The sequence below is a fragment of the Lemur catta genome, chromosome 13, assembly GCF_020740605.2.
Source record: "Lemur catta isolate mLemCat1 chromosome 13, mLemCat1.pri, whole genome shotgun sequence".
In the NCBI taxonomy this organism is placed as follows: Eukaryota; Metazoa; Chordata; class Mammalia; order Primates; family Lemuridae; genus Lemur; species Lemur catta.
Genome location: NC_059140.1, coordinates 81405698 through 81426235, shown reverse-complemented (window position 1 = coordinate 81426235; position 20538 = coordinate 81405698). Strand labels below are relative to the sequence as shown.

At 39.0% G+C, this 20538-nt stretch overlaps 2 protein-coding genes across 12 annotated transcripts in view; both read right to left on the bottom strand.

Annotated features, from left to right (window-relative positions):
- PSPC1 (paraspeckle component 1) overlaps positions 1-2823 on the bottom strand; it is an 84738-nt gene extending 81915 nt beyond the window's left edge. For 3 of the 4 annotated variants that reach the window (XR_006739026.1, XR_006739027.1, XM_045567709.1), the window contains exons 1-2: positions 2254-2822; positions 333-634 (exon numbers count right to left, since the gene is read on the bottom strand). Coding sequence is in view for 2 of the 4 variants with exons in the window: in XM_045567709.1 (XP_045423665.1) it covers positions 333-634; positions 2254-2625 (674 nt within the window). In the remaining 2 variants the exon portion in view is untranslated. Of the gene's footprint in view, positions 1-332; positions 635-2253 lie in introns of all 4 variants that reach the window. The other variant, XM_045567710.1, reaches the window with a different exon arrangement.
- A 14295-nt stretch (positions 2824-17118) lies between these two features.
- The window catches only part of ZMYM5 (zinc finger MYM-type containing 5), a 28193-nt gene continuing 24773 nt past the window's right edge, over positions 17119-20538 (bottom strand). For all 8 annotated transcript variants that reach the window (XM_045567702.1, XM_045567700.1, XM_045567697.1 and 5 more), the window contains one exon: positions 17119-18549. In XM_045567702.1, coding sequence (XP_045423658.1) covers positions 17788-18549 — 762 coding nt within the window. In that variant the 3' untranslated portion in view covers positions 17119-17787. The remainder of the gene's footprint in view (positions 18550-20538) is intronic.

Below are 20538 nucleotides of genomic sequence, written 5' to 3'. Positions count from 1 at the left end.
CTCAATAAAGTTGATTAAAATTTCTTAAACAGTTACTTTAAGTTAATAAGATTTTGCTTTGCATATAGATATTCAGTAAGCTAAATGAAATACAAAATACAATACAAAACATTCCTGAGATTCAACTATGAATCAGTACACTGATGTTTGAAGAAAGTATATAACTTCTGATTTCTACCAGTACAGAAAAATTCTTTATTTATATTCACTGAATATTACTCAACACCTACTTACCATATACCAGTATGAACTGCAAACAAACACAGAATTCCAAAACAGAGAGAAGCCCACATGTAACCGAATATAAGAAGGACAAGATATTTAAAACTTACGTTGTTAGCAGGAATGCCCCATCACCACATCTTTCAAGAGCCTTTCGAGCAGGAGGTTTTGCTGCAAATTCTACGAAACCTTTTCCTGTAGCTCTGCCACGATCATCCACAACCACAACAGCTTTCTCTACTGGGCCAAACTGGGAAAATGCTTGCTCTAGAAGCTCATTGGAAACAACTGGAGAAAGGTTCTTTACAGTTAGAGCTGCTCCATGTGTAGCAAAACGAATTCGGAGAGGTCTGCTCTTCAAAATGGTGCCATCCAGCTCTGCTTTTGCAATTTCAGCCAGGGTTCTGGATTCCTTTTTAAGAAGAAAAACCATTTTTTAAAGATAATGGTAACACAAAAAATTTACAACAGTGGTTTGCTTCTAGGGAAAACTGGATACTTTTAGGAAATGGCTGATAGGATCACTTTGGTTTTGTATCTTTTAACTTTGGTATAACAAGGTTTTTATTAACTATTCAAAGATCATTTTAAACAAAAGTAAAAAGTCCCAACCCTATTTTCCTGTTAAAAGTCATCACTTAATGATTAAATGCTCGATGAATAAGTTACCAGCTGTTAAATATTCAAAGCAATACTGTTTTAAAATCTCCTACATATATTAAAACAAACACATACTACTTTTTGAGACCAAGTGCCAATTACCAGAAACTACCATTGAAAGAATTCTCTAAACTCTCCATGTTTCTGATATTTACATCTTAACAAAACATCCCATCTCTCCACTGCCAGACAAATCTCCTTTCCATTTACTTTTCTCTTTTGTATTATCTGTAAAAACTAAAAAATACAGTATCATTTAATTACAACCAGTTTTCTCTATACAGTAAGATTTTGCATTGTCCACACAAAGAACTCGATTTTGAAAGTTCCAATAAGAAAGCTTTCACAAACTGCAATGAATATCAAATTTGAGGGTTCTAAACTAAAAAGACAACCAAAAAAAATCACTTATTGCATAAAAATGTCTTCCACTAAAAAAGATACTTTGAAAAAAAATCCAGCTTCCACATACGTGACAATAATGCTGTATAACTGACACTGATGAATTCACTACAAAGCACACAGGAAAATCTAAAAAAAGTAGATACTTCGTCCTGTAAATGTAAACTCTTCACTGTTCAAATTTTTTAAAAATATAAAGGAGATAGAGTTTTTGAAAAAGTATTGGAAAACTTCAAAATTTAGATTAAGTGGGAGTAAAATACATATTAGTCTAACATTAGGATATTTAAGTAATGTATAAAGTAGTATCATCGAAAAACGTGGAAACCTCCAGAATGCTGGGCGGCAAAACATTAGATACTTAATTCAACACCGCCCCATTCTGCAGATTGAATAGTGTTTCTCCAGTAGTTTGGGCACCTTGGCAGTTTAAGGTAAATAGCGGGCTACGCCGAGGTGAGAAGTGGTTTAGCGTTAAACGCATGCAAGCCTGGGTGAGACCAAGGAGATGATCTGAATAATTATTTAAGAAGCAAGTCTGTTATTTAGTCCTTCGCGTCCAGTAGCTTCTGTTCCAAATTCATACCCAATTTATTTCCTTTACAACACAATTTTGCCTCGAAGAATTCCCACCCTGAAAGGCTGCCCGTCCCTCCCCACGACCTCAGCGGGCACCGGGAGCACAGGGGAGCCAGGCAGCCCTACCCGCCCGGGCCGGGCAGCGGAGCGCGCGGCAGCAGGCCCGCAGTCACCGCAAAGCAGCCCGCAGCGCAGGAAGCCCCGGCCCGCGCACTCGAAACCGAACGCTAAGGCGCCGAGCCGGGAAGGCGGCCAAGCCCGCACCTGAGGAACGGAGAGCCAGGGACGCCGCGGCTGTCACAGGCCGCAGGACTACAGGGCCCGGGCCCCGGCCCCCGCGGCCACCCCGACGGCTCCTTTGTTCCCTCGCGCGGGCGACCCGACACTCACCAAGCGGATGAAGCCGAAGCCACGGTCCCGGTTGATGAAGACCTCGCTGGGCTCACCATAGCGCTCGAAGAGCCTCTTGAAGTCCTCCTCGGTGATGTCGGTGGGCAGGTTTCCCACGAAGAGGCGGCAGCGCTGCGTGTACGTCTTCTCGCCCGGCTTGAGGAAACTCTTGATGTCGATGGTGAACCCCATCTCCTCGTCCGGGTGGTCCTCCGGGGGCGCGGGGGCGGGCTGCGCCGGATCCCCCGCCAGCGCGAGCGCCATGGCCGCCGCGGCCGCCGGCTCGCTCTCGCCCGCCGCGGACTCGAGGGCGCGAAGGCGGGCCGGGTTCTTCTCAATGCGCACTTGCTTCAGGTTTCCTCTTAACATCATCTTAGGGAGTTCGCCTCGGATACCGGATACGGGTCGGTCTGTACACACGTATACGTCTCTACGTGTATCTTTGGAAATGAAATAAGAAAAATCGCAGACGGCAAGACAGGCGAACCAGCAGCAGCCCTGCCTCCTCCAACCCTGGCCCGCGGCAGCCGGACATTCAAAATGGCGCTGCCACAGGCTGCAGTTGGAAGAAGAAAGGTAGATGCAGGCCCCGCCCACCCGCAAAGGCCGGCACCGGAGCGACGCGCTTGCGCATTCCTGGCGCCAACGGCACGCGTTGCGCATGCGCATAACGTTGGACGCCAACTACTGGCCTGGCCGCTTATTGGGAGGGAGAAATACCCTTTCCCATCCTCCTAAAATGTGTCTGTTGCATGTACTCTTGGGACAAATTATGTGATGTGTGTAGAATTGTGTAAAAATACAATGATTTGGGGAACATCCTTACCCTTTTTAAGTATCAAGCTCAATTTTCAATGACTATGGGAAATTAAAAACATGCATCTTTTCTTTCTTTTTTTTTTTTTTTGAGACAGAGCCTCACTCTGTTCCCCGGGCTAGAGTGAGTGCCCTGGCGGCAGCCTAGCTCACAGCAACCTCAAACTCCTGGGCTCAAGTGATCCTCCTGCCTGAGCCTCCCGAGTAGCTGGGACTACAGGCATGGGCCACCATCCCCGGCTAATTTTTCTATATATATTTTTAGCTGTCCATATAATTTCTTTCTATTTTTAGTAGAGACGGGGTCTCGCTCTTGCGCAGGCTGGCCTTGAACTCCTGAGCTCAAAGAATCCGCCCCCCTCGGCCTGTCAGAGTGCTAGGGTTACAGGCGTGAGCCACCGCGCCCGGCAACATGCATCTTTTCTACGTTGCATTCAATAACAAGATATTTCCCAGTAACTTAAAAACACTTTTATTTCTGTTTCAAGGCCAAGGTTTTTATTATAATGCCTAATTAAACAGTCTAATTCTATAAAATAAATGTGTTGTCACAAATATTCCATTCTGTCCCGTTGGGTTATCCTAGCACATGGTAACTCCTCAATGAGTGTTAAGGAAATGAACTCACAATCATTCTGCTAAACACTTCACCAGTTACTTAAAAGGTTAACGTTTGCCTACTTTACGATAGCAATCCCATTCCTAAGTATTTATCCAAGTGAAATGAAAACGTGTATTCACACAAAAACCTTATGCAAATGTTTATAGGGGCTTAATTTGTAATCAACAAAAACCAGTAACAACTCAAATGCCCTTCCGCTGGTGAATAAACAGTGGCATATCCATATAATACAATACTACTGGACAATAAAAAGGAATAAATTAGGCACGGTGGCTAAAAATATACATAGAAAAGATTAGCCAGGCATGGTGGCGCATGCCTGTAGTCTCAGCTACTCGGGAGGCTGAGGCAGGAGGATTGCTTGAGCGCAGGAGTTTGAGGTTGCTGTGAGCTAGGCTGACGGCACGGCACTCTAGCCCAGGCAAGAAAATGAGACTCTGTCTCAAAAAAAAAAGGAATAAATTACTGATACCAGTAGTATCACTATGACTCCAAAGGTTACATACTGTCTATATGACATTCTGGAGAAGGCAAAACCAGCTACAGAACATAGCTCAGTAGTTGCCAGGAACTGGGGGGTGAGGAGGAGTTGACTACACAAGGACACTGGGAGGTTTTTGGAATGTTGGAACTATATCTTGATTGTGGTAGTGACTACACAATTTTATGCATTTGTCAAAACTCAGTATATAAACTAAAAGGGTTACTATTACAACATTTAAGTTATACATTAAACAACAATGTTAAAACTACCCCCAAAAATAAAAATAAAACACAATCAAGGCTAATCCCTATTTACCTCAGTCACCACTCAAATTCTAATCCTCCAGATTCACATACAGCTCTGTACATTCCTTAATCTGATCCAATTGCCCTCACCCCTCCCAGGTGCTCCAAAGCCTTCTACTGTACTGAGTCCTTGGAAATTCACTCTGTCATCAGCAAAATCCCCTACCCTTAACTTTTTCCTCCCTCACCTTCCTACTTTAACCAGAACATGGTTTGCCTCTGAGAACTGCTTCCCCTGCAGCCCTGTCTAGAAGTGAATGTGTTTTCTCCTACATCTCATGTGTCACAGGACTTAAGAGTAGAATGCATGACATTTCTCCTTGATCCCTTGCAACTTCAAGACCATTTCCCCTCCTTCTTCTGACAAATATCCCATTTCCAAAAAGCTCATGCCAATGCAAAGTCACGCTCACGTTCACTTTCCCTCCCTACTCTCCCTGAACTCTCTAAATTTGTTACCACAAATATCAGGTGGGACCTTAGCGCCTGGTTATTTCCCTCACCTACTTTCCTAAGCAACTGTATCACACTATTTTCTCTCTCCTCAGACCAACGCTCTTCCTCGGCTTCACTCACAGCTCATAATGTCACATTTTATTTATTTCACTGTAAAAAAAGATACAATTAGATAAAATTGCCTCATCCTATCAGTACAGAATCTACCAGCCTACTCCTGCCTATAGCCACCTGCTCTGCCTTCCTTCCTGTTAGTGAACAACCTGCCAATGCTCCACTCTAAGTCCAGCCCCCTCACTTGTCCATGCAATACCATCCTCTTGCCAAGTACTTTGCTTCTGCAGTTCTCTAATCACCTTCCTGAATAATAAGTTTTTTGATCTGTACTGGACTATTCTGCAAAACAAACTGCTGATCTTTCTTCTTAAAAAAAAAAAGGAAATAAATTATCCTCTTTAGACCTCTTATTGTCCTTTGGCTACTATTTCTTTTTCTCTTTAAAAAAGAAAGAGCCAGCCATGGTGATGCGGGTCTGTAGTCCCAGCTACTGGGAAGGCAGGAGTTCAAGGCCAGCCTGGGCAACATGGCCAGACCCTGTCTCTAAAAAAATAAAAATAAAAAAGAAAGAGAATTGTCTATACTTTATGTCTCCACTTGGTCATCACTCATTTTCTCCTTAAATCACACTAATGAGATTTCTACTGCCATCATTCCATTCTTCTGAAACCTCTCTTGTCATAGCCAGCAATGTCCTCTACTTTGTCAGATGCCACAGTTAGATCTCAGCCCTTAACGCTATTCAACTTTTCACCGGCATTTAACATTGTAGATCTGTGCCTCAGTTTTGTCATCTATAAACTGGACTACATACTTCACAAAGTTATTAAATGCTTAATTAATTAAAGTCCTTGGAAAATTTTCTGGTATCGTAAATGTTAGGTGGTGCTGTTATTGTTGATCATTTTCCTTTCCCCTTCTGAAAACACTGTTCCATCTTGGTACTGTCACACTCTGTTGCATTCTTTCCTCCTCACTGCCACTCCTCAGTCCTCTGTCTTGACCTCAGTATGTTGGAGGACCAAAGCCTCTGCTCCCCTCTCTTCTTCAGCCACACTCATTTCCTGGAGAGACGTCGCACACCACGTGCCTCAGATGTGCTATGAGAAATAAAAATAAAGTCCTAAGCACCCCTACAAAGGGACTCTAGAGAAACCTTAAAAACTGAAAACCCAGCCATGATGGCGTGGGAGGTTGGACATGCCTCATTATCTCCTCCCTCACTAACCACTATCAGGCTTTCTTCTCTAAGGGTTAAACAGAAACCTTTGGAAAGCCTTTCATTTCACTTCATGTTTCAGGTGGCAGTTACAGCAGGTTTTCTAAATCTCGACACTACTAACACTTTGAACCAAATGATTATTTGTTGTTAGGGAATGTTTTGCAGCATCCCTGATTCTTCAATTGACAAGAGTCATGGCTGACACCTCTATAACAAAACACAGATTAACAAAGGAAAAGCATAACAAACTTATTTAGCAAAGTTTTACATGACAGAAGCTTTCAGATATGAAGACCCAGGGAAAAATGTATATTTTATGCTAAGTCTAATGAAAGAAGTGCATAGTTATGTAGAAATGTGATTGCACAAAAAGGTATGTGATCCAATGGTAATAAAGTGGAGGAACTCAACAAGTCCTGTTTGCTCAGGTTCTTCTTGGCCTCTCTGTGTAGCATTCCTTTCCTCTAGGTATAAGGAAGGAGGTATGTCACATATGGGTCTTATGACCTACTTTCAGAGAGGGTAAGTCACAGATTGACCTTTCTAGATTTTATGGCCTGCTTTGAGGGACAAAGAGGATACAAGAGTTTGGCAGAAGGTCAGAGGATGACTTTCTTGCTTCTGAGGCCCTCCTGTCTCCTTCAGCCCAAAAGTCCCCAGCATGCCAAGGAGTGATATGCTCAAGGATAGGGTGGTTTGAGCCCAGACAGCCGCTCTTGGCTCTGGAAAAACAAAACAATACAAAAATGCTCTTTGGGGAAATGTAGGAGATTCCCCCAAAGTTTAGGATCTAGATTCTGTGAAAGAAAAAATTATTACTGGTCATTAAAAGATGAAGGCAGAGAGACTGCCCCACCACCAAACAAAAAATAATCTATTCAATGATATTTGTTAAAGCACAATAAGGAAGACTTTTATTCAGGTCCATCAAGATAGGTATAGGGACCACAGCAATGGGGTCTTTTGGGCTAAACTCTGAATAAAACATGGGCAAATGGGAATTTATTTATGTATTCATTTTAAAGGCAGGGTCTTGCTCTGTGCTGGAGTGCAGTGGCACAATCATAGCTAACGGCAGCCTCAAACTCCTGGGATGAAGCAATCCTCCTGCCTCAACTTCTTGAGTACCTAGGACTCAAGAACTACCATGCCTGGCTAATTTTTTTTTAATTTTATGGAGATGGGGTCTCACTATGTTGCCCAGGCTGGTCTCAAACTCCTGGCCTCCAGCTAGCTTCCTACCTCAGCCTCCCAAAATGCTGGGATTATAGGTGTAAGTCACCACCCCCAGCTTCAAGTGGGAATTTATAGCCAAGGAGCAATTAGTGGATGGAAAATTAAGAGGATGTATCAGGGGTAAAGGTAGATTCTGCTAAACAAACCCAATAGAGTTCTTGCTGAAGATAGGCCAAGATGATCAGACATTACCTGGAGCATGGTGGAGAATGAAGAACCCAATCAGATATCAAGGGCAAGGGTTTCTTGCTAAACTGACTTAGCAGCATTCTTTACTAAAACTATTTTACAAGGAAGTACACAGATGGGCATAGGAGAAGGTCCAGGAGCCTGACTAAAGTTTGGCCAAACAAAGAATCTTTGTCAATTTCCATAATATAAGACCAGTCAATCAAAAATTATAAAGTACATATATAAAAAAATACACAATGAGCAAGAGTCAATAGGGAAAAGAAGGAGGATTTCAGGCACTGGAATGATTATGTAGCATATAAAACAATTTTATTTAAAGTGTTTACAGAAATAAAAGAGGGAGCTAAAAATAAGAACAAAAAATAAAAGATCAAAGGCCGGGTACAGTGGCTCATGCCTGTAATCCTAGCACTCTGGGAGGCCAAGGCGGGTGGATCACTCGAGGTCAGGAGTTCGAGACCAGCCTCAGCAAGAGCGAGACCCCGTCTCTACTAAAAAATAGAAAGAAATTATCTGGCCAACTAAAATATATATAGAAAAAATTAGCCGGGCATGGTGGCGCATGCCTGTAGTCCCAGCTACTTGGGAGGCTGAGGCAGTAGGATCACTTAAGCCCAGGAGTTTGAGGTTGCTGTGAGCTAGGCTGACGCCACGGCACTCACTCTAGCCCGGGCAACACAGCGAGACTCTGTCTCAAAAAAAAAAAAAAAATCATAAAAAATGATGAGGCACACTATCAAGAAAGTGAATCTACAGAATGGGAGAAAACATTTGCAAATCATATCTCTGGTAAGGGATTAACATCTTGAGTATATGAAGAATACTTACAACTGAAAAACTCAACAGCAACAACAAACAGTTCAAAAATGGACAAAAAATTTGAATACTTTCCCAAAGATTCTATGGTTTGAATGTGTCCCCCAAAATTCATGTGCTGTAAACTTAATCCCCAATGAAACAGTGTTTGTAAGGAGTAGCCTTGTGCACGGTGTCTATCTTTAATAAAGAAAATTATTTGGAAAATTAATTTTATATGACATTAAATTTATTTAAGCATGTGTCAACAAGGAAGACTTTCTTGTTCTAAATTTTCAACACCCCTTGAAATCATGGCAGCATACTGAAGTGACAGTGGTTTTTTGTTTTTGTTTTTTGATAGAGTCTCACTGTTGCCCAGGTTAGAGTGCTGCAGCGTCAGCCTAGCTCACAGCAACCTCAAACTCCTGGGCTCAAGCAATCCTCCTGCCTCAGCCTCCCGAGTAGCTGGGATTACAGGTATGTGCCACCATGCCCGGCTAAGTTTTTCAATATATATTTTTAGCTGTCCAGATCATTTCTTTCTATTTTTATTAGAGACAGGGTCTCGCTCTTGCTCAGGCTGGTCTTGAACTCCTGACCTCGAGCAATCTTCTCGCCTCAGCCTCCCAGAGTGCTAGGATTACAGGCGTGAGCCACCGCGCCTGGCCCTGATCTCTTCTTACACAGACATCAGTCATATTGGATCAGGGCCCACCCATATGACCTCATTTTACCTTAATTACGTCTTTAAAGGTCTTATCCCCAAATATAGCCCCATTCTGATGTACTAGATGTTAGGACTTCAACATATGTATTTCAATTCAACCCATAACAGGGACATTATGCTCAGTGAAAGAAGCCAGTCACAAAAAGACAAATACTGTCCGATTCAATTTCCACGAGGTACCTTCGCTAGCCAAGTTTATAGAGACAGAAAGTAGAATGGTGGTTGCCAGAGGACTGGGGAATGGGAAGTTGTGTTATGAGTGTAGCTCAGTTTTTCAAGATAAAAGAGTTCTGGAGATTGGTTGCACAATAATGTGAATATACTTAATACTACTGAACTATACACTTGAAAATGATGATAAATTAAGATGATAAATTTTATATGTGTAATTTACCATAATTTTAAAAAAGTTTTTAAAAAAACATGCTATATCATGGATGAACCTTAAAAACATGCTAAATGTATTATAATAAGTCAGACACGAAAGGACAAATATAGGATTCCATTTATATGAGGTCTTGAATAATCAGATTCAGAGACAGAAAATAGTGGTTACCAGGGGCTAGCTGGTGGGAGTAATGGGGAGTTATTGCACGTATGTATGTTTTTACAGACAGGGTCTCGCTCTGTCGCCCGGACTAGAGTGCAGTGGCGTCATCACAGAAAAGATTCTGCAATGGATGGTGATGGTTGCACAATACTATGAATGTACTTATTGCCACTGGACTGTACACTTAAAAATAGTTAAAATGGTAAATTTCATGTTGTGAACATTTTACCACAATAAGAAAAAAAACTTCATGTAATGTTAGCAAAAATACCCTTTAAATAGGCTTACCTGATTTCTATTGAGAATCCCATAACTAGGACTGACTAATTTCAAAGAAAAAAGAGACTTTTAAATATTTGCTGTGGTTTGAATGCAGTCCCTCCAAAATTCAGATGTTGCCAATGTGGTAGTATTAGGAGGTGGGAACTTTAAGAAGTACGTAGGCCGTGAGTGCTCCTTCCTCATTAATGGGATTAGGTTTCCTTATAAAGGGACTTGGCAGAGGGAGTTGGTCCCCTCTTGCCATTCCACAGGACATGCAGTTCCTCTATGTAGCCCTCACTGGACACCAAATATTGGTGCTTGGTTTTTTGTTTTTGTTTTTTTGAAGGGGTGTGGGGTTTTGAGGAGGAGTGTTCAGTTGCCTTGTTTGTTTTTGTTGAGACAGAGTCTCACTCTGCCGCCCTGGGTAGAGTGCAGTGGCATCATTGTAACTCACTGCAACCTCCAACGCCTGGGCTCTAAGCAGTCCTTCTGTCTCAGCCTCCCTGGCATTTGGGACTACAGGCATGTGCCACCATGCCCAGCTGGGGTTTTTTTTTCTTTCTTTCTTTTTGGTAGAGATGACACAGTGCCCTCCTCAAGGTAACAAATGAGTTCTCTGTTAGTTCCCACAAGAGCTTGTTGTTAAAAAGACGCTGGCACCCCTCCTTTTCTTGCCTACTTTCTCAATTGTTTCCTTTCTTATCATGTGATCTCTGCACATGGACTCTCCCTTCACCTTCTGCCATGAGTAGAAGTAGCCTGACATCCTCACCAGCAGCAGATGCTAGTGCCATGCTTCTTGTACAGCCTGCAGAACTGTGAGCCAAATAAGCTTCTTTAGAAATTATCTAGCCTGAGATATGCCTTTATAGCAACACAAATGGACTGAGCCATCATCCTAGTTTGGTCTTCTCATGTTATTTTTTAAAAGTCCTTACTACATCATCATTCACCATTTTTTTTATACTTTATTTCTCATACTCAATTTTTAAATCAAAACGGCAATTATATTGTGTCATCTTGCATCTTTTTTTGTAAAAAACATTTTCCAAAACAACAAAAAATTTAATAAACAGAATGTCACTATTTTACAGTTTGCAAATTCTTTTTAATGCTTGGCTTGATATAAAACTGCTAGAATATTATATTTGCTTCTGTGCTCAATATGTAGTAAAATGTTATGGTTGAACCATATGAAGAAAATCTAGCCTCACACAGATATGCATACATATTTTTTCAAAAAGAAGTATTTTAATAGGTTTGTCAGATCATTGTGAATATTCTTCTATGATGCTGAATCAAAAACACAATAAGGGCTGGGTGCGGTGGCTCACACCTGTAATTCTAGCACTCTGGGAAGCTGAGGCAGGACTATCGCTCGAGGTCAGGAGTTCGAGACCAGCCTGAGCAAGAGTGAGACCCTGTCTCTACAAAAAATAGAAAGAAATGAACTGGACAGCTAAAAATATATATAGAAAAAAAAATCAGCTGGGCATGGTGGCGCATGCCTGTAGTTCCAGCTACTTGGGAGGCTGAGGCAGAAGGATTGCTTAAGCCCAGGAGTTTGAGCTTGCTGTAAGCTGGGCTGACGCCACGGCACTCTAGCCCGGGCAACAGAGCGAGACTCTATTAAAAAAAAAAAAAAACACAACAAGTAGTAGTTTCTTAAATATTAGTTGTAAATGGAATCTGAAACCATACCAATAAACTTCATACTCAGTTCCATTAAAATCCATTGGTTTATTTTGCACTGTGCATGGATCTTTTACTCTTGCATGATTTGGTAACATTTGAAAATATGTGAGGACTTCAAAACATTCATGGAAAATGGAATCAAAAGACAAAAATAACAAATATAAACTTTATTTCTCAACACAAGGTCCATCAAGACACTTTTGTAAGTGATGCACCCATTTAGTCCATCCCTAAAGAAATGAGGGTGCTGGGAATTTACCTATGTCATGAGACAGGCTCTTGCTCATGCTTAGGCTGGTCTTGAACACCTGGCCTCAAGCAATCCTCCCACCTTGGCCTCTCAGAGTGCTAGCATTACAGGTATGAGCCACCGTGCCTGGCCTATAATACATTTGGATAGGGTAGGATAGGGTAGATCCTTCAAATTTGTTTCAAGAATGTCTTGATTATTATTCTAAGATTTTTGCATTTCCTATAAATTTCAGAATCATTTTATCACTTTCCACCCCAAAACAAAATACAAAAATGCGTGATGAGATCTTATCCTGGATTGTGTTGGATCTAGATCAGTATGGGAAGAACTGACATTTTTATGTTAACATCAAGTCTTCCAATCGGGCGGTCCCCAAGCCCCAGGCCCTGGACCGGAACTCATCTGTGGCCTGTTAGGAAGCGGCCGCATAGCAGGAGGTGAGCTAGCAAAACTTCACCTGTATTTACAGCCATCGATCTCTGCTTCCTGTCAGATCACTGGAGGCATTAGATTCTGCATTATGGTGAGTTTTATAATTATTTCATTGTATGTCACAATGTAATAATAATAGAAATAAAGTGAACAATAAATGTAATGTGCTTCAATCATCCCGAAACCATGTCCACCCCCCCTCAACCCCTGAGGAAACATTGTCTTCCATCAAACCAGTCCCTGGCCCCCAAAAGGTTAGGGACTGCTGTTCCAATCTACAAAAATGATATACTTCTCCTTTTATTCAGGTTTTCTTTAATCTGTCTTTTATAGACTTCTGTGTAGAGACTGTTCATAACTTCCACTAGAGTATTCCTATGTATTTAATTTTTTGGAAGCTATTGTGAATAATATCTACTTAATTTACTTTTCTAATTATTTATTGCTAATATATAGAAATACAATTAATTTTTTAAATATGTTGGCCTTGTAGCTAACTACCTTGCTAAACTCCTTATGAATTCTAACAGTTTGCCATAGTCTTTTGGTTTTTCTCTGTATATAGACAGATTACCTGAAAATAAATTTCATTCTTTCCTTCTAATTTTCCTTCTCTTTTCCTTCTCAATTTATTTATCTTGCCTTATTGAACTGGTGAGAACCTCATGCAATGTTGAGTAGAAGTGATAATAGTGAACATCTTTGTCGTTTTCCTGAACTCAGGGGAAAAAGGGTTAACTATTTCAGTAGTATGATTTTAGTTGTAGGTTTTTTGTAGATTCCCTTTTACCTAATAAAGTTTCCCTCTATTTTAATAAAAACCAATTGGTTTCCTGAGTTTTTATTATGAATCGTTGTTGAATTTTATCAAATCTTGCTTTTTTTTCTTTTTGAGACAGGGTCTTGCTCTGTTGCCCAGGCTAGAGTGCATCATCACAGCTCACTGCAACCTCAAGCCCCTGGGCTCAAGCGATCCTCCTGCCTCAGCCTCCCCAATAGCTGACACTACAAACAAGCACCACCATGCTGGCTAAGTTTTCTATTTATTGTAGAGATGGAGGTGGGGGGGCTTTCTCTTGCTCCAGCTGGTCTCGAACTCCTGGCCTCAAGCAATTCTCCTGCCTTGGCTTCCCAAAATGCTAGGATTACAGTTGTGAACTACCATGCTCCACCTCCAGTCTTTTTTTGTATTGAGATGATCATATTGTTTTTCTTTAACTGTGTTAATGTGGTACATTTTATCAGTTAATTTATGAATGTTAAACCAACTTTTTATTCCTGACAACTCTACATGGCTATGACATATCATCCCTTTTATCCCTAGAATCGATTGCTGATATTTTGGGTAGGATTTTAGTATGTTCATGAGACTGACCTGTAATTTTCATTTTTTTATTTGTAATAGGGATATATCTGACCTTGTAAGAAATGCTCCTTTCATTCTATTCTTTGGGAGCATATAAGACTGATATTATTTCTTCCTTAAATATTTATATTTTACCAGAGAAGCAATCTGAGCCTGCAGTTTTCTTCCTGAAAATGCTTAGAGTTTCAGAGTCAATTTTTTTTTAAAGCCAGTCAAATTTAGCTCTGGGGGAAGGGTTAATTTCTTTAATAGAGACAGATCTATTCAGATTTCTTCTTGGGTCAGATTTATTTTGCACTGCAAGGGATATGTCCATCAAATTTGTCAAATTATTTTACCTAAATTGTTCTCATGTTTTTAATGTCCTTTAATGTCCATGGGAAAATACCTTCTCATGTTTTTAATGTCCATAAATCTCTACATGATTCCTGATGTTCTTTTTTTTAATCCATTGATCAGTTTTGCCTAGAGATTTACAGTTTTATTAATTTATAGGCATGTTTTATAGAAGTCTTTTTAACAGCAACAGGAGTAAGGTATGAGTCCTATTTCCCAGGTTTTAGGTTCCCCTTGCTTTATTTATCTGTAGAAGCAAACTGGATTAATTTGCTCTTCATTCTAAATGTGACTTCCAGGATATCAGTTCATAATCGTCTACTCTTCACATTTTAAATCACTGCTATCTTTAAAAAAACCACTACTATAAGTTTTTTGAAAAACTTCTCTAGTTTTCAACATTAACACCACTATCTTCTAGAACTAACTTCATATTCTTAAAAATTAAGACTTGGGTAATTGCCTCAAATTTTGCCTTCATGTTTAGGAATTCTCAACTTCCTTTAAAAAAAAAAAACTAGTCAAGAGCAGTAGTAAGAAGGGAGGAAAGGGTAGAACAAGGAGTTTGATCCGTAATTAATTGTTTAGATAACTCACTTATCTCACTGGCTCACTTTGGACCAGCCTCTAATTCTTAACTTCACCTTAACATGGTCACACCTTATAAGTCATTATAGAGCGCTATTCCATTTCTAAAATTTTGTACCTTTATGTTGTCTTTGTCTACCTCTTTCCCTATTAATTTGCCACTGATGATTGCAGCTGCTTATCTTACGTTGTGCCAAGGAGTTGGAGTTTTAAACTAAAAGCAATGGGGAACTTAAAAGCTTTGAAAAAGAGTGATGTGACCTAAAAAGATACAGCATTATTTGTTTTAGTGAACTTGTCTCAGCTTTTCCATTCAATTATATATTCACTTTTACATTCTACCTAGCAAATTGTACCTTGTATGTGTTAAGTGGCTATTAGCCACCTCTTACTGGCTCATGGCACTAAGAGAGAAGGGCAAGAAAATCACAAGATGGAAATGAGTCAAAGTAGGAATTGTAAAAGACAGCAATTTTGAAAATCAGAGGTTTATGAAAAGAATTCCACTTGTCCTCTATGAGATGAGAAAAACAGTAAGTCAGTATTAATCAGCATTGCCATTTTTTCAATGACTGCTATTCTGAGATTGTCCTTCCACATTTTTGGTATTAAGTTAGTGGTAGGAGATAATTTTTTCTAATGATGTTTCTCAGTGAAAGTACAAAGTCAGACACAAACCCTGGGTATAGTACAGATCACTGATGACAAATCCTGCAGCTGGGGAGGTAGGGGATGTAAACAGGACTTCCACTTCTGTTTCCTTCCTTCCTTCCAGTCAGCACATGTTAATTTTACAATGTAAAACAACAAAAAAACGTAGAAAAGTCTTAAACTGTTTGAAGATATTTGCATTTCTATCTTCTCTGAATTTACAGTTGATTTTTCCTTTTTTTAAGAGATGGGGTCTCACTATGTTGCCCAGGCTGGACTCCAACTCCTGGCTGGACTCAAGGGATCCTCCCTCATCTTCCCAATAATCTGATTATAGGTGCATGCCACTGCACCCAGCTGGTCTAACATTTTATTATGAAAAATGTCAAACCTACTAAAAAGTTGAAAAATATTTACAGTGAATACAGGTCAACCATCACCTATAATACAGTTTGAGTTTTTATATTTAACTAATTATTATGGGTAGAGTTTATGGTATCTTATAGGCAGTAGGTTTTAGAAATGAATGAATTTAAGGTGAGGATCTATTAATAATTTTTTCTCAATGAATAAATCTGATGTTTTTACAAACTTATCTTAAGCAGCCACTTACTGATTTCATTAGTTTGCACAGATACCAAAGAGTCTAATATAATTATACAACAATGTGTCATTTCATTGACTGGTAAACTTTAATGAAATAATGGGCGCATTAATCATTTGCAAGGAAACATCAAACCCTGTGTCTAGAGTATCCTTCTTAGGCCTCTGAGAGGAAACTAGATTTTTGGAAACATCTCAAAGCCATATTCAGACCCAAGTCTGAAAAAATTAAATGATCTTGTTATTAAAAACCAAAATGGTTATAAAGTAATGAGAATGATTTTCATGGGTATTCCAAAAATAGTTTCATGCACTGGCATCACTGAAAGCCTGCAGTATTCCCAGTGTCAGTCCCCCAAGAAAAATACATCTGCTGTAGTCATTGTTTACATGCCATTTTGTTTCATTGGAAAAGACGTGAAAGGAAACAAGCTCAAGTACATGTAAGAGTATATGGGCTGGTCTGAAGGTAGTAAGTTACCTCACTTGATTGTTCATAGTCAGGTACAGTTTAAACTCCTTGTTCTACTTTCCCCCTTCTCACTACTGCACTTGACTAGTCTTAAAAAAAAAAAAAAGAATATATGATAAAATTGCCATCAGAAATCAGAAATAAGGTCAGGCACGGTGGCTCATGCCACTGTAATCTCAGCACTTTGGGAGGCCAAGGCGGGAGAACTGCTTGAGCCCAGGAGTTTGAGATCAGCCTGGGCAACATAGCAAGACCTTGTCTCTCCAAAACATTTTTTTAAAAATTAGCTGGGCATGGTAGCATATACCTGTAGTCCTAGCTACTCAGGAGGCTGAGGTGGAAAGATCGCTTGAACCCAGGAGTTGGAAGCTGCAGTGAACTGTGATTGTGCCACTGCACTCCAGCCTGGGCAGCAGCAGAACAAGACCCTGTCTCCAAAAAAAAAAAAAAAAAAAAGAAACAGAAGGCCATCTGGGGGATGCACACGCTTGAAGCTCTGACTTGGATGGGGCAAGGGCAATACACATAACCTAAACATTTGTACCCCCGTAATATGCTGGAAAAAAAAAAAAAAAGAAACAGAAGGGATATTTACTAAATACACAGTGATGGGAACACTGATCATCTTTAGATCCTTAATTTTCATTAGTGTTTCCCAAATTTCAAGCATGTAGTCTCCTTTCACAGGGGGAAAAAATAACCCACAATACCTGAAGGTTAACAATACATTTTTATTTTTTTAATATTTGCACCAATTTAAAAAATAGGTATATATTCTTTATGCTTATAGTTCTCATACAACAAAAGCTAGAACATTTATAAGTTAAATTAAAACAAGAAAAACAATAAAATGTAAATTGACCACCTTTATTTAATATAACAAATAATGCTATTTTGCTCAAATAAAAAGAAAAATGTATTGCTCAAAAGAAATAAATCACAAGTATTTGGTTTAATAGCAAAAAGCTGTAATTTCAGATCCCATTCTGTAAACTATTTCAGTGTTTTTACTTTAATTATGTTGAGAATGCTTGTTCACATAAATATCTTATTCAAATTTGGTACAGATAAATTCAAGTCTGTCTTTCTTCTTACTAGATAATCAGAATATTAACCAGACCTGTCAAATGGCAGTCCTCAAATGCCAATTTTAAAAAGGTGTAAATTTATAGACAGAGAAAATTAAAAATTGCCTTTATTAAAATTTGCATTGACTACAGAATCCAATTAGTTTTAGATTTGGAATAAAAATATTCTTTATTATTTATTTGCTATTATACTTATTGCTAATGAACTGTTGCAAGTTACTTTGTATAGGAACCTTACAACACAATGGTATTGACTATTATGGTACACTTTTTCTGAGTAATATAAGACCCTGTCATGTCAAAAACCAAACCTCATATATATTATGTGTACAAGAGCAGCACACCATCATTTTTCTCATCATCTTTATATAATCTGTGTTCTGTAGCTTCTACAGTTTTATTTTTTTTCAGATCAGATTTTAATTTTGAATACTTAACACTATTGTTGATGTGCATTTCACTTTCTTCATGTTTACTAAGAATATGTGATAAATGCTGCCAATCTTTGCACCCATTCTCATTTTTAAGTTGATTTTTTCCTTCTCCAAAGAGTTTGCAATATAGACAAAACACAGAATCTTTTGAGGTTGAATAAAGTAACCAGGATCTAGTGGTTTTTTCACCATTTGGAAAAATTCGTGTATAATAAGTTTCTGAAAACTTCCTCCCTGTATTGTCTTTTGGAAAGTTAAAATTTCTTACTTGAGGTGGATCATTTTCAACAAGAGTGTCCCGTTGTTTAATATTCAAAATTCGGGGCCATGTACCTGGATCTGTAGAAAGCACAACTGGTATAATGGAGTCTTCTGATTTTTTCTCTTCCAGTTGCTCTTGAAATGTATCAGATATGGTTGATGGGGAAGAAGGTGGTAAACTCACATTCTGCTCAATCAGTAATGTATCCGTGCTACACTCTGCTGAAATCTGTAGCTCTGAAGTCTTTCCTTTTTTTTCTGGTAGTCCTTCTAATTTTTCCAAAAGTGTACCTGATGATCCATATAATTGTCTTTCATTTTCTTCTCTAACAGCATTTCTTTTTCTATTTTCTGATGCTGATAATTTTTTTGATTTTGTTTCCATCATCTGGGGAGAAATAGGATAAATTACAATTTTATTTTACGATTGTTAAAATTTAAAAAAAATCAATGTATATACAAATGCCCAATAAGTATACGAAAGGATGCTCATTAGCCATCAAAAAAATGGAAATCAACATGAGAATGACATACCACTAGGATGGCTATACTACATAGATAATGACAACTGTTGGCAAAGATGTGGAGACTGGAACCTCCATAATATGATGGTAGGAATGCAAAATAGTGCACTACTTGGGAAAGCCATTTGGCAGTTCCTCTAAAGTTTAAACAGTTACCATATGATCCAGCAATTCTACTCCATGGTATATAACCAAGAGAAATTAAAATGTTATGTCCACACAAAAACTTATATACAAATGTTCACAGCAATATTATTCATAATAACCACAAAGTAGAAACAACTTGAATGTCCACAACACTTTAACTGATAGATTAAAATGTGGTATTACCCACGCAATGAAATACTTTGGGCTGGGCGTGGTGGCTCACGTAATCCTAGCACTCTGGGAGGCCTAGGCGGGAGGATTGCTTGAGCTCAGGAGTTTGAGACCAGCCTGAGCAAGAGCGAGACCCTGTCTCTACTAAAAAAAAAAAAAAAAAAAAAAAGAAAGAAATTAGCTGAACAACTAAAAATATATAGAACAAAAACAGGCCGGGCATGGTGGCACATGCCTGCAGTCCCAGACACTTGGGAGGCTGAGGCAGAAGAATTGCTTGAGCCCAGGAGTTTGAGGTTGCTGTGAGCTAGACTGACACCACAGCACTCTAACTGAGGCAACAGAGTAAGACTCTGTTTAAAAAAAAAAAAAAAAAGAAATACTTTGTGGCAATAAAAGCAAATGAAGTACCAGTATGTGCTACAACATGAATGAACATTTAAAACAGTATGATACATGAAAAAAGCCCCTTGCAAAGTACCATATGTTATATATTCCATTTATGTGAAATGTCCAGAATAGGCAAATTTATAGAAACAGAAGATAAATAATTACCCAGAACTTTAAAGGTGTGGAGGGAGAAGTGGGGACTGTTACTGGGTTTGGAGTTTCTTTCCGGGGTAATGAAAATACTCTAAAATTGAGTGTGGTGAATTATAGGGTACATTCATAATATCTAAACAAAGTTGCTGTAAAAGTCACTGAAACTTAATAGCCATTTACAGGTGCGTGCCACCACGCCTGGCTAATTTAAAAAACTTTTTGTAGAGACAGGGATCTTGTTATCACCCAGGCTGGTCTTGGACTCCTGGCCTTGAGCGATCCTCCTGCCCTGGCCTCCCACAGTGCTAGGATTATAGGCATGAGCCACCGCACGTGGCCAATAGCAATTCATTTTAATGGTGAAATTTCCATAAATATTCCAATACATGTATGTATATACACACACAGATGTATACACATACACATATATGTAATATGGAGAGAGATTGCTAATTTAGCTATACTTAATACTTTGTGCATCATTCATCATTAATGGTAAATTGTTATTACTTTTAAAATGTCATAATGAAGTACTTATAGATTTTTAATTTTAATTTTTTTTAAGACTAATCAAGTATAGTAGTGAGAAGGGGGAAATAGTAGAACAAGGAGTTCAGTCTATAACTGTGAACAATCGAGATAACTCACTACCTTTGGACCAGCCAGTACTTACAGATTTAACATATACTAATACAAAGAAGACTTTTAAAATCTGATTTTAACAATCAGCTTAAAGAACAGCTCCTTGCTCAGAAGCACAGACTATTTTCAGATGCTGCCAGATTAACAATGTAAATTCAAAGTAGAATGTATGTAAATTAACATTGTTAGAGTTGGCACATCTGTCACAAATTTAATTTTTGTTTTTGAACATTTTACTGCCATCTACTGAAATCTGTTGTAATAAAAAGACATATTGCCTATTTTTGTGTCAATAAAATTATAATGAAATTGCAAAAAAGATTCAACATAACAAAGATGTATAAAATGTG